General features: G+C 32.8%; 1 protein-coding gene and 1 long non-coding RNA gene across 2 annotated transcripts; one reads left to right on the plus strand and one right to left on the minus strand.

Moving 5' to 3' along the window:
- On the minus strand, window positions 318–1990 carry LOC108662239. Its single transcript, XR_001928052.1, has 3 exons — window positions 1947–1990; window positions 1191–1254; window positions 318–357 (listed from the first exon to the last, which is right to left on the minus strand). It is a non-coding gene; the product is annotated as an uncharacterized LOC108662239 (long non-coding RNA).
- LOC18612866 lies at window positions 3804–10146 on the plus strand. Its single transcript, XM_018113954.1, has 10 exons — window positions 3804–4145; window positions 4237–4306; window positions 4588–4712; window positions 5044–5152; window positions 5272–5335; window positions 5432–5487; window positions 5910–6017; window positions 8492–8641; window positions 9303–9473; window positions 9661–10146. Exons 1-10 carry the CDS (start codon window positions 3928–3930, stop codon window positions 9892–9894), a joined length of 1305 nt encoding a protein of 434 aa, XP_017969443.1. The 5' UTR covers window positions 3804–3927; the 3' UTR covers window positions 9895–10146.

Genomic DNA, 15502 nt, shown 5'->3' on the forward strand with positions numbered 1-15502 from the left:
GAGTACAAAACACATAATTCATAATCAAAAATAAGTTTAAACGTCTTAAACCTTCATTTAAAATGAAATTATGATTATTTGGATATAATAAAAAAAATAAAATAAATATTTAATAAAATATTCTATTTTCTTATAAAATAATTTTTTTAGAGTTAAACGTAAATAATTTTTTCAGTGTAAAAGCAAAATAAATTCATACATATGTAACACAGTAAGCCAGAATATTTAATTTAATTTACAATAACCAGTGGGCCCCCGAATAACCAAAAGTAAGGAAGACTGTGAACCTACAGTTTGGAGGATGCAAATCCAATGATAGCCCTCGATGAAATCAGTTATCTACAGCCTATTTTGAGCCTGAAATGGGTTGAAAGGAGGGTGGTGAGATTATATAATCCCAGTGAGTAAACAGACATCATACAAAATATCTAAAGTCGAGTAAATGGAAACGATTAAAATATTTCATCTCAATATGTATTTCATAACATAAATATTCATTTCATTTAAATAATCAACATGGCTTATGAGTATCTTAAAAGCTTGGCTCCTGCCAAAATCATTCTCTGAAATACCTTGACCGAGGCATTTAACCGAGTTCGCCAAGGCTGTTAAAAATTTCGTATACACGTAAACATATTTTTAGTTTGAAAAAAACACAGTCGTTCCTTGGCGTTAGCGGAGTTCATCATCACGAGGTGGTTCGGCGTGACGTGAACTCTAACCATACCTCAGGAGATACCCTACGTGCCTCTCGGACCGAGGTACGTATAACCGGATTTCGTGCCCCTCTAATAGGCTGGTCCATAAAACCCGCCCACTGCAGCAAGCTAAACCCACCATACAATAAAATTTGCAATAGCATGACATGGCAATTATTTCACGATCCAGCCTCTCAAGGCTAAATACATAGTTCATATATTTCAACATAAATACCAATTCAGCCATTCATGCAAATATTGTCATAAGCCATTCGATTCAAACCATGAATTTACAACACATGAAAACAGTCTTCAATTACTCTATTTTTAAACCACCATTCAATTTCAAGACAATGTTATAAAATCATTTCATTAAATCACATTTTAGTTACAAAACTCAAACATTTACCATTTAACTCATTTTTCATAAAATTCATAAAATCGAATAAAAAGACCACTTTAGATAATTAAAATGATGATAAGGTTACTCACTATTTTGGGAGTCGAATTTTTTTAGAGTACTCCGACTATCGATCCTCGAGTACAATTTCTTTGCCTTTATCAAAGGATTCACCACTTAGACATAATGCACAATCAAGCAATTTACCACATTGGTGCTAAACCATTATAAAACTATATGGATGCATGAAATGGAATGCAAATTGTTCGGATTATCGTCTAAACACGGTGTTCTACACAAATTCAATTGTGTAGCTAAATAAAACGATATTAGCCTAATTCGATCTATCACTCAATTAATTGGCCAATATGTCCAATTTAACTCCAATTAACTCCATTTTTCTTCCAATTCTCCAAACCATCAAACACAAGTCAAATAGCATAAAATTTAGTAAAATCATCTTCACATTTTCTCTTGGGAATTTCGGCCATGGTGGGTACATCAATACTCTGATTTTTCCTATTTGATTTTCTCACCGTAATTCATCATTTCCTAACCAATTCACTTGAAATAAAATCAAATCCACCATCCACACTTTACATGGAAAATTCAGCCAATGATGGGTGATGGGAGGAAGTGAATTTTTCTTGCTTGATTTTCATGCTACACATCACCAATCAACTTAAAACAGTAAAATACATTAAAATCTAACCAAATCAAGCATCAAAACCTCCCTCTAAGTGTTCAGCCAGCAAGGGATTCATCATGAAATCATGTGATTCAACCATGGAAAATGCACAAGAATGTATGGGAAAGGTAGATCACAAGTCAAAATCAAGAAATTTTACCTTTGATTGCTTGATTACTTGAAATCCACCAATTTTCTCTTCAATTTTCACTCTAGGGTTTTTGTTCTTTCTTTTCGTCCTTTGTTCTTCCTTTGGCCGGCCATATGAAAAGAAATGGGCTGATTTTGTGCTAATTTATAAGGAAAATAATAAATGGATGAGAATTTGACACATGTCACCATTCCATTAGTCCATGTGTCATACTTACTCATTAAGCAATCTCTCTCCACCATATAAATTTCCTCAATTATCCATGATAATATTGGGTAAAATTCATGTGCTGGACAAGTATTGGGTGGTGTAAAATTACAATTTTGCCCCTGGGATGGCAAAATGACTATTTTACCCCTATGCTCGGAAAAATGTCAGAATTAAAATTCTTCACTTCTCAAACTCAAATTATACTCCAAATGATTAATCTTAGTCAAAAATTTCATCCAACACTCACATCTTAACCTCGGGGTGGCAAAATGATCATTTTGCCCTTGAGTCATGAAAATTCTAATTTGACTCCAAATCGGTTTTCGAACTCCGAATCACCATTTTAAGTCATTATGGGGTTTTAAAATTCTTAATTTCATCTTTAATCTCTATTTGGACTAGTTCGAGGCTTAATTCAACTTAGTTGCACCACTAGGTACACTACCAACTTTTGACGATTTTTCGAGGCTTTCCATGTATGCAAGCATATTGTCAATCACATGAATGACATGACAAGTATTTTATAAGGTCGGGCTTGACAAAGCATATGAATAACATGGCAAATATTTTATAGAGTTGGGCTTGACACTTTCATTGGAAATTTGATTTTAGGAATTTTTTTTTTAAAATCCAATTCACCTCCCCCATTTTGGATTTTTTGCGTTATTATTGAGCTATTATTTCTGACATAATAATTGTTAGAAAATGAGATACCAATTCTCACATGACATGATTTTAATTTCTTTTTAGTATATTTTTTTTTAAAAAAATAAATAAAGACATAAATATTTTCAATTTTATATTTATTTTTTGATTTTATTTAATTTCTTATATAATTACATTAAGTGAGTCACTATTACTCAATTCGTGAAATTAAATTCAACTATTCATATGTATAATAGTATATATAAGTTTTCTTCCAAATAGTTTGTTTTAAATTAAAATGTTTTGAATCAAATCAAATAAAGAACATATTGTACTAACTTAGGTAATCACATTTAGAAAGAAAGTATGCATTATTTTCACTTTTTATCATTTTTTATATATTTTCATTATATTTTTTATTTGAAATTAAATACTCACTTTTCAAATGACATAAAATTTTATGAATAAAATATTTTTTTTTAATAATTTTTTTAAATGGCATAAAAATTTGACTTAACCTAAAAAGTAGTATAAAAATAAAAATACATAATACTTAAAAAGTCCTTAAACTATTTAAAAAATTTTTAAAAAAATTTTATTTTTTTATTACGTCTAATCAAATCTTTATACTTTTATTTAAATCGAATAAGCTCTTACGACTAATTGTTGATTAATTGTTATTAATTAAAATGTTACTTTTCTTTTAATATCATATGGTGTTAACGTAGCATAATGATATAATCACGTTGTGTTTTATTTTTTATGTGAGTATCATATGATATAAAATAAATAAGTGACATTTTAATTAATGTAGTTAGTTAATAATTAGTTATAAGTGTTTATTTAACTTAAATAAGAGTATAAGAATTTGATTGAAGGTACTATAAAAATAAAAGTTTATTTAAATTTTTTTAAATAGTTTATGAAATTTAAAATATTATAGGAAATGAAAAAAAAATCTTTTATGGACATGAATAGGGGATAAGGGTAATAAAATAAGATAGAAGATTTGTTTTGCTTGCAAAACCCATGGTCACTGCTTGCATCAAAAACCGAGAAAACAGAAAGACATGGAACAAGGACACAAGTCAGCAGGCTAACAGGTACAGCAGAGCAGATAAAAACCCAGAAGGATATGGCTAGGTGCGTCGTGACTCCATCCCCTATTCAAACTCAGACTCGCACGCATAGAACTGGCATCATAAGATGCTTCTCTGTATCGGCTCTCAAGGTTTCTCTGCCGCCTGCAATTCGTCCCCGTCTTACTCCGAGAATCTTTTGTAACTACGATGATCCCAATAGCAACAACCAGAAACAGCCCTCTTCAGTTCAGCTCTATGGTGAAATTGAGAGGTATAATCATATCCTTTCTCATCTTCCAGTCCTGCAAATACTTTACGGATTTGTAATTTCACCTATCTGTTCGTCTCCCTTGTGTTTTCAGATTACTTACAGAGACTGTAAGGCAATCGCAAGGTGCTTGGGGTGGTTCAAGTGATTGGAGCCAAGTCGAGGTTTTATCTGATTTAACATTTATAATATTTCTTTTCTTTATCCCACCTTGTCAAATTGTCTGTTTTTTTAGATGATAAAATGCATGATTCTTCTTTTATGTAGACTAATTATGTTATATTTGTTATTATATTTTAATTTTTTTCCTTTTTAAATCAATTATGATCATGTTTTTAATCATTTTGTTTTACTTTATAGTAATTATTTAAGGAGCAAAAAGCAAGGGAAAAAAAATACTAACCAAACAGGGCCTTAATTAATGAAATTGGTTTGATACATCCAGGGAGCATGGGTTCTCCAACCAAAACACTCAAAACCTAAGTCAGTTGTTCATTTTGTTGGTGGTATATTTGTTGGAGCCGCTCCTCAGCTTACCTATCGTTGGTTTTTGGAGCGCCTTTCAGAAAAGTAAGTATCTTTTATTGATACTCAGTCACCTGCTTACCAAACATTTGATTGAGGGGCAGTTGAGTTTGATGCAGTTGGTGTGGTAGTAGTACAGCATATTTATTTTTCTTGTGAGAAAATTTATTTTAATGTCTTTATGTGTATTGCATGTCATCATTTATTATTCAATCTTTGTAGACACATTCTTGTTAGCACCCAGTTTATTGTTGATTCTATCTTTGATCAGCCTCATGACCTAAACTGCAATTTAATCTGACCGTGGCTGGACTCTAATAGGGTTATCTTACTGAGAAGTAAGAGAATTCATTATTTAACCTTTTTTGTAATCAAGGGGTGTTTTGGTGATTGCGACACCATATGCTAGTGGGTTTGATCACTTCTTCATCGCAGATGAAGTCCAGTTTAAATTTGACAGGTGTTTACGGTTCCTACAAGAAACAGTGAGTTCTTAATTTATAATCTTCAAATGAATATTCTTCCAATATAAATCGCTCCCGGACCTTCTTCCAGTTTATTTACTAAAGTAACTAAAAAGGTGACTTAAAGCTTCATCATACAGGTGCATGATCTTCCCACTTTTGGGATTGGCCATTCTTTGGGTTCTGTCATCCATCTTTTGATTGGTATTACAAGATCTTCTTGTATGATATTAATATTCATCCTAAGGATGTAGCCGGTTTGTTTGCAGCCATTTATTTGATTAATGAATCATTGTACAGGATCAAGATATGCCGTGCAAAGAAGTGGGAATGTATTAATGGCATTCAACAACAAGGTAGTTTAACTTTTCATCATGCATGTTTAAAGTTAGTGAAAAATAAGGCAACTTATCTGTGATCGTGGAAGGATCTACAGAGTCCTAAATCCAATTTTCCATTAAAAAGATTACACCTTACAACTTGCAGATTAAGGTGATTTTTGGAGAAAAGTTACAATCCCGCAAAATATGAGTAAAAGATTCATCTTTCCCCTTACTTCACTGCCTCTACAGTCTCTGCTGAAGCAAATAAATGTTGATAAGATCAGCTTCACTTTGCATATTTCTTGTTTCCCTTAAGGAAGTAACTGATCAGCCTACCTACGTTGATTGTTTGTTAGTCAGCATTTGACAGCAAATATATCATCTTGAGATGGCTACCATATAACTCCTTTTTGAATTGAAATGAGATTGAAAAAATTTATTTTATAATCTTGCAGGAAGCAAGCTTAGCCATCCCGTTGTTCTCACCTGTTCTTGTGCCAGTGGCCCAAAGCATTGGACCCATTCTATCACAAATTGCATCGTCACCCACAATCCGCATGGGGGTAAAATCATGAGTTACTTGATATCTTTTTCCGGTATTGCACGCAAATAACTTTTTTTAAAACAACAACTTACAGCGGCTTTTTTTTAATCATAGTTTAATCATTATCACTGCTTTTAAACTGTTGATTGATATCATATATTTGGTATGATTAGGAAAATTTCAGACATTGTTAAGTTCATGCAATCTGTTGACTACATGTAACTTTAGGCAAATATTATTTAATTTTGAGTCAGCCCTATCCTTCCTTGGAATACTTTATTTCTTATCATTATATCCTTATTCTTTGGTATCACTCCTTTCCTGAGTTTTGATGCAATAAAGGTGACTTCAATACTTCTCAAACTCAAATTTATGGTAATTCTATTTCTAAAGGATAGCTGGTGTTAGGTAATATGACTCTGAGCTTTGGTCAAACATGATATCTTAGGTTTTATTAATTCTTCTTCTGCCTTGAGAACTCAGTTCCTCTACTTGCAGTTTAGGCAATAACCCATTTTCTCTTGTGGCCTTTAAGTCTCACATGGGGCTTGTGAAGTAGAGTATTACATTAATACCCTTCTTGTGGTTGGGTTCTTTGTAAGCACAAATGAATTGTCAAAAGGAATTATTTAGTTCAAATACATATTTGTATTTGAAAGTACAGGATAATATGAAGATTTTTTAATTGTCTGCTTCATTTTCCTAGTATGAGCAACATTCAGTCTAGTACTTAAAGAAGAAAATTATGCAATGTTGTATCTTAACTCTCACCTTTTTTTGTCCGTATGCCATTTAATCAACTCCATTAATAAATACTGAAGTGGCCTTCAAAAGTCATATAATGTAGTAAAGGCCAATGCAGAGAAAAAAAAAATCCAAGTGGACCTAAAAATTCCATGTCATCTTGGCAATTTGGCGTTTTTAGTGCCATCCAGATGGCATTAACATGGATCCTGTAATTGGTACCCTTTTTTTCCATTTTTTAAACTTTCTTGTTTCTGTTTTCCTTTTACTTTGTTTTTTGTATTTCTTCTTTCTTTCTGCAACAAAGGTTTCACACTCTTTCTCCCCTCTCAGTCTTTGGTTCTCTCTTGAAACACCATTTTCTATGAATCATCCTAGTCACATTCTACTTTCTACTAGCTCTTCTTTCCTTTTCCTATTCTTTTCAATTTTCTTTTTCTTTTTCTTCTTCTTCTTCTTCGTCTCTCTCTCTTGCTCTCTTTCTCTAGCTCTAAACCCATATTTTAATTCTCTCTCTAAATCCACCTCCGAGATTCAACCTCAATTGCAGTCCTATTAGCCTTAAAACAACAAATTGCTAAAAGAAAGCACAAAACTAGCATACATTCAATTTGTAACTTGGTGATCAAATATGCATAGCCTCCTAGGAATTGAGAACAATATGCTCAAGAAATGAAAAGCTCAAATCTAGAGTTCAACAATGGATTTTTACATGTTTGACTTGGTCTTGAGATTTTGCCATTGTCTTAGTGAGAGAGCCAATGGTAGCACCAAGAGAATTGATCTAATCAATAACGATGGTGGTGAGGATGCCCTCGTAGAAGTCCTGATGTCTTAATGGCCATGTTAACCACATTTAATTTTTGACCATGAGAAGGCTTTTTTCACCTTTAAGCATCACCATTGGATTTGGCTCAGGAGATGTCTTATCCTTGGTCAAAGTGGAGCTAAGGGTGGGACAAATATCTCTTTGATTTTGGATAAAACAATGAAGATTTGTCTCCGGCAAGATTTTGTAGGACATGGGTGGGAAAGAACGGATCCACCATGCATGGTTGCAAAGTGAGAGAAAAGAGCATGAGGTAGAGAGAAAATTCGAAAAAGAATGAAGTTAAAGAAATGGAAAAAAATGAAAAATAAAAATAGAAAGCAGAATTTGTGTAGTGTCATAACCAATCATGTAATGCCAAATTGTAGCTACATGTCATCATTTTGGCACTAAAGGTCTCATATTGGATGACTTAAATGTTTAGTCTCAGTTGGCATGTGCTTTTATATATTTACACATGCTGTCAGAAGACAGGCTTAAAGGTTATCACTTTTATTTCGTATGTCAATTAAATAGTTATACAACAAACAAAGTGATAGTTATGGTATCGCATTAAATATATTTTTAGTTCAGGTGCCAAATTGAATAGTGGACTATACTTAAGGTACCATTTACATGATTTACTCTACTTAAAAGTGCTAGGATAATGTGGAGTTTTTCTAATTGCCTACTTGCCATTGTCTTTCCAATTTGTAAGTATGATAATTTGGAGCGTGGAGTGCCTTTCAATTGGTTTTTATTGTATCTGACCTAAAAGGATCCTATTGTGTAAGATTTGTGTCTTATGCTTCTTTTATCATTCCTCAATCATATCTTCCATCTTGAGGCAATACTTCATCATTTTTCTCAAACTTGAGTTTATTCGTTATTAGTTGTTCCAGAAGGAATGACTCATCCCATTTTACACAAACTACTTGCAGGCTGAGATGACACTGAAGCAAATAGAGAACTTTAGCCCTCCCATTATGAAGCAGGTTCTTCCTCTAGTTGAACAACTTCCTCCCTTGTACATGGACTTAGTCAAGGGAAGAGAAGATTTCAGTCCAAAACCAGAAGAAACTCGACGACTTGTATGTAAAATCTCTTAACTTATTTGTTCCTAGGTTGTTGCATTTCGCATTCTTGTTTCAGATCTTTCACTCTTATACAAAATGTGCTTGCCTAGTTGTTTGGCGCTTGGACCACATGGTAGATAGTTTGAGCCATGGCTAGACTTTGGCATCTGGCTGATTGATGTGTCCCATCAGTGAGGTGGTTTGTGGAGAGCCTCTTTTTGTATACCAATATTCTGATAAAAATAATAGTAACTATTTAAACTGGCTCAAGTTTTCCTAGAAGACCGTGGGGAAAACAATTGAGATTTATGCATTGCTGGGAGGAGGAAAAAATGCTTAAGCATCAGCATCCCTGTTTGAAAACAGTATCTTGCTAATTTTGTTACTCCATTCCATTATTCCTCAAGTTTAAGGGCAATGTAGGGAAGAGAAGCAGAGTTTATAAGATGCTAATTCTGGCGCTTGGTGCCTTTGCAGAGGGTTACTGAGTTTTACATATATGTAAATGTAGAACACTGAAGAGATACTAATTCTCACACTTTTCAAGTGGAAGATGTCAACAATTTTAAGATGGTTTACTTATTAATCGGTTTGAAAAACTGTAAACTGCAATTTTCTTCTGATATAATCTTAGACTAACTTTTATGCTTCTGTTTTTTATTCTTCACATATTCAGATAAAGTCATACTATGGCATTTCGAGGAATCTTCTAATAAAGTTCAAAGATGACTCAATTGATGAAACTCCAAAGTTGGCTCAGGTGCTAAGTTCAGACTCAGCCATCAGCTCAATGCTGGACATGTCAATTCGATTGTTGCCAGGAGATCATGGGCTTCCTCTACAACAAGTATGCTTGTAACAAATTACTTTAGAATGCTTTTGCATGAATGAATGATATACTTTTGATCATAATCTGGGTATAATTAAGACTAATGTGCTTTTTATGAAGAGCAGTTCCAGCAAGCAGTCTAAGCTTGTAACTCCTTTTCGCCCTGGAAATGGCAAGCTGTTTTTCTAATACATCTGTGTTGCAGGCCCTTCCAGATGTTCCACCCGCAATGGCCGATGCAGTAAATCGTGGAAGTGAGTTTTTGGCAAATCTGACTGTGGGAACACCGTGGGAGACTGTTGCCAAAGAAGTCAGCAATACATTAGGTACGGACTCGACAGTTCTTCGTGCAGAAATTTCTAAGGACATAGCCCTTCTTGTGGACGTGATCACTTCCTGGATGGCTTCAAATTCAGGTCCAAAACTTTTAAGGGGTTGATGAGTAGGATTGAACTCCAACTAAAATCAACAAGGAGCTGGTTTGTTCTTACTGGTGAGGAGCTTATAGCAATCTAGAATGTTAGAAGATTGTCCTTTTAACATTTATATAACATGCCAAGGATGTCCAGTTACAGAAATGACTTGAACATTAACTTCCTCCAATTTGTAACCAGCAATTATATATATAATTATCAATATATACACACACAAACACTAGCAAAGATCCCTCCCTCCATCTCTCATCTTTAGATGTTCCGGATTTTTTTTTTTCTAATTTTCATCCTATTTTGTTTCCTTCCTGATTTTTCAGATTTTCCTGTGAGAAGTTGAGAGAAAACTGAGAAATAACAAACTAATGCTGGAATCTTCATGTGTATTCTCATTAAGCAAGAAATGAATACAACTAAGAGTATTTATACTCGATCTAACAAAAAAAAAAAAAACTTCAGGTGAGTTAACTCTCAATTAACCAGTATTTACAATTTCAGTAAAAGAATAAAGTAACTGATTAAAATAAACAGACACATGTCTTAGAGCTCTTCAAGTCATATGGAAAGCACATGATCCTCTCTTCACTAGTTTGTTATGTTTCCTAAAGGCATTCCGTAATAGATTTATGCCTTGATCTTCATTCATATTAACTTCTTTTTAATCTGCATTCACTTATCTTGGTAGATAATCCCCTTCAAGATGAACGTTTATGTTATGAACGTGCATCGTGTCAAGTAACTTGTAGAACTGCTTTGGCTGTGAAGCCTTAGTGAACAAATCTACTACCTACTCCTCTATAGAAACATAAGCAGCTTCAATAACTTGTGTAAGCACTTTCTATTTTATAAAGTGGCAGTCTATCTCAATATGCTTTGTTCTTCCATAGAAAATTAGATTTTTACAGATGTGAATTGCTAACTAATTGTCACAGTAATGTCTCACTGTTGAGTCTTGATTCAAACCAAAATCTGCCAAAAAAAATTTTAACCAGATCACTTCACAGCATGTTGATGCCATTGACCTATATTCAGCTTCAGTAGAACTTCGAGTCACTACTGATTGCTTTTTGAATTTCCAACTAACGAAGGAATTACCAAGAAACATACTATAGCTTGTCATTGACTTTTGTGCATGAAGGCATCCAACCTAACCACCCGCCATAATAAGTAGAAATTTTAAGTCTGAATCTACCTTCATTTTTTCTTGCCTTAACCTGGTGATGATTTCAGATACTTCAATACTCTATGTGCTGCAAGCACCATCTCTTTAGTTGGCTGATCCATGAATTGCGAGAATACTTGGACAACATAGGAGATGTCTGGTTTTGTAAAGGTTAAGTATAATAACTTGCCTACCAGTTGCCTTTATCTTGTTGAATCAACCTCTTTATTTACATCAATCTTCTTTCTCAATTTATGATTGTGGTCTATTGGAGTTGTCACTGGTTTTGAACCAAGTAAACCAAACTCTTCTAAGAGATCTAAGGCATATTTTCTCTAACACAGTGAAATACCTTCATGTGATCTTGCAATCTCAAGCCCCAAAAAAAATTTTACAGCTCCAAGATCCTTAAGCTTGTATTGACAACTTAGACATGCCTTAACATCACATAATGCTTGAACTAAAGTACTGCCAATCAAAATGTCATCGACATAAACTAGTAGAGCAACAAACTCACCATTCTTAGTGATCAAAGTGAACAAAGAATAATCTGATAGTGACTGCTTAAAACCAAAATGCAGAAGTGAAATAGTAAATATTGAATTCCACTACCTTGAAGCTTGTTTAGGTCCATACAAGGACTTATGTAGCTTGCACACTAACTGAGTATCAGGTGGATATTCCCCCTTGATAGAAAAACTTTGAGGTAGCTTCATATACACATTTTCTTCCAAATTTCCATTAAGAAAGGCATTATTTATGTCTAGTTGGGATAAATGCCAACCTTGTGCTGCTGCCAAAGCCATAAAGACCCTCACTGTTGACTATTTAGCAACAGGACTAAAAGTCTTCTAGTAATTAAAGCCTTCCCTTTGGTTATAACCCTTAGCAACCAAGTGAGCCTTGTACCTTTCCAGACTCCCATCAGCATTCATGTTAACTTTATAAACCCATTTAGAACCAATGGCAAAAGAATTAAGACGCAAAGGTACTATGGATCATGTACCATTTATCTTCAAGAGCTTTCAATTCAATAGTCATGGCATCTCTCCAGTGAAGGTTAATAACAGCTTGATGGTAAGAAGTAGGCTTAGAATTTGAGATAGAGCTGCAGTGAATACCTTATGTGCAGGGGACAACTGACCGCGGGACAAATAGTCAATAATGAGATATGCAGTGACATTACTAACATGAACTTAGTAAGCCTTTAAATATTTTGGACCATGCTTAATTCTGGTACTTTTCCTAATATTGGAGGTATTATTAACATAAGGATATGAATCAACAGAACTAGAACCTGGAATTGAGTGATGAGTAGGTGAAGATGATTAAGAATTTGATGAATTATGCAAAGAAAGTGTATTTTCTGATGTGGAAGCAACATCAGTGAATGAAGAGGGTTGAGAAATAGGTGACTCAGTAGATAATGAAGCGGGAGAATTAGAATTAATGTTATTGAAGTCAAAAAAGTCAAAAACAAGATCATGCATACCAATTGTTTGAGGAAATGCAAACTGATCTATGGTACGCTTTAGATGTAGAAAAGGGAACACGTGTTCATAGAAAACCACATTCCTGGAAATGCCTTTCGTGCATCAATCTCAGAAACTTTAAAACCTTTTGTACCATTAAGATAACCAAGAAATAACACTTACTAACAAAGGCTGCTCAATAAATTCAAAAGTTTAAAACGAAACATTTAAATGAGGTATTTTTTTATTGAAATTAAAAAAATTATTGAAAATTTATCAAATGAGGCCTAACTCTCTAAGATTATTAACTTGTTCGTTTAAGAGACATTCATTAATAATTTCTAATTCATTATTTTCATTACTTGTAAAAAAATTATCAAGTGCTCATTTTTTATATTGTATTAAACTTTCAATTCTTTTTTTTTTTAAGTTTTGAATAGCCAGATTCATATTTTTGATTTGTTATATTCAAATATTTATTATGAGGTACAAAAATATTTAGCTACTATAATTATTTTATATTTTTTAAATGGCTAATATAAAATCAACAATCAAAATTTCTAATTCAAATAAATCAACTATCACATAAAATAAAGACAATATAATAATATAATATAAACTCTAAATTAAAATAAAAAAGTTTGTAAAGATTAGAACAATAGTACCTAATTGTTGAATACTTATTACAAATCGCAAATGAAGCTCTCGGCTTTATAAAAATAATAACATAACAGATTTTTTGTGTATTCTTTGGAGGCAAATTAAAGTTAAAGGAAGAAAAAGCAAATGAGAAAAGAAGAATTCAAAAGTAGATATTATACATTGAAAAAAAATTGGTTTTATATATAAAAAAAATAACGGTTGAAAATTATTAAATACGTTGATTGGAAATAAAAGAAATAAATGAGAAAAATTAACTGTTGGAGATGATTAAATATATATGATCGTTAGTTGATTGAAAATAAGCAAATATAGTTGAGAATTAATAACATTCTAGAAATTAAGAAGTGATAAAAAATTGAGATTTATTTTCATATAATTGTTGAAGTGAGAGAATAAGTAATTTATTAATTATTTTTTACTTTTATATTTTTTTAATATAATTAATTATATTATAATTATTATAAAATTATAAAACCTTTCTAAATTTGGGGCTTCCCCAAATTAGGGGCCTAAAGCCCTTGCTTGGGTGACTTCACCCAAGGTTGGCCCTGTTTACTAGCCCTTTTGTCAAACTTTGTTTTGTGCTATGTCAATGTAGAAACATAGCATAAACTACCAAAGACTTTGAAATAGTCATAACAAGGTTGTTTATGATAAAGCCACTCAAATGGAGACTTATTTTGTAGAATCTTTGAAGGTATCCTATTAATGATGTGGGCAACAATAAGTATAGCAAAGCCCTTACCACAACAAGAAGATGTTGATGGTTGTGTTCAACAACACCATTTTGTTGTAATGTATCAGTACAATACAAGCGATGAACATTACTTGTTGAGTTGAAGAAATCAATGAGTTGGAGCTATTTACCGTTACCCAATCGCATACACTTAATGGTAGTTGAAAACTGGTTTTTAACAAAGTTATAAAAGTATGGTACAATGACAGAAACTTCAACTTTGTTTTTCATCTAAAAAATCTAGGTAAATCTTGTAAAATCATCAACTAATGTGAGAAAATAGTGATGACCACTACCAGTAGGGATTCTATAAAGCCCCCACATATCAGCATGCAAAATTTCAAATGCAAAAATTGTGCCTTGAACATGAACATGGAAAGATAATTTTTTCTACTTCGCCAAATGACATACTTCACAAATTAAATCACTTGTACAATGAATTTCTGGATACTGTTGATGTGTCAGACTTATTCTATTGGAAGGTAAATGACCAAGCCTAAAATGCCATAGATCAAACTGATTATGAATTGTTTTACAACCATTAGCAAAAACTGCAGAAAGAAAATTTTCAATCTTATTAATACTAAACTTTGACAGATACTGATTATCTTGATTGTCTTGTATGAAATACAACCTTAAATTGACTTTAGCAACCCCAATCACTCTCGAAGAGGTGAGGTCTTAGATAATACAACATGTATCACTACAAATGACATAGTTTTGTTTTGAATGAGTTAACTTGCTCACTAAAACAAGTTTAAATTGGCAAGATGGTACATAAAAGGACATTTTGTAAAACCAACAAAGATGTCGACCTAATTGTTCCTATGTGTGTGACCATTGCCTAAACGTTATTAGGTAGTTGCACAAAACAGTTATGAACAAGATAAGTAGTAGTGAAATTTAAGTGGACAAGAAACATGACCACTTGCTCCAGTATCTATTATCTAGGAATTTGGCTTAATCTTGACACTATAAACACGTGCAAGCTTATTGGGATGACTATGAGTTGTCCTGGAACAAAAGTGGTTAGAAAGAATACTTGTTACTCTAGAGTTAACAAGTGAAGGTTTTAGCTACTGAGTGTTGGACAGAATTTCAATACCATGGTTACTGTTAGAATTACCTTCATTGATGAAAGGCATTAACTTGTGAAGTTGATGCTTGATGAGAGACATCTAGGACTTAGAACTAGATCCAATGAGCTCCTATTTTTGGCCTAGTTGTGTAAACACTTCTCTAGTTGAACCAAAACTAGCATTAGCAAAAACATTGTTTGCAATAGAACTATTTTTCTCGAAATTTCCCTTACTTTTGGTGAATTTGAAATTTTTAGGAAATTTAATAAGCTTGAAACGTTTCTCCTTCACAGGACCTTTTTTGCCACAATGGCTATAAGTCACATCTGATTTTTCCTTTTTTTTATTATCACTGGTTATTGCCATAGTAGAAAATTCAATTACTGAATTAGACTGAATCAGTAAGCTTCTCTAATTCTCTTCTCGCAAGACTAAGTTATACACTTTGTCCAAAATAGGAAATGGTTTCATGACAGTAACTTAAGTCTTTAAAGTTGAAAAAGT

This window comes from Theobroma cacao, chromosome 1, assembly GCF_000208745.1.
Source record: "Theobroma cacao cultivar B97-61/B2 chromosome 1, Criollo_cocoa_genome_V2, whole genome shotgun sequence".
NCBI lineage: Eukaryota > Viridiplantae > Streptophyta > Magnoliopsida > Malvales > Malvaceae > Theobroma > Theobroma cacao.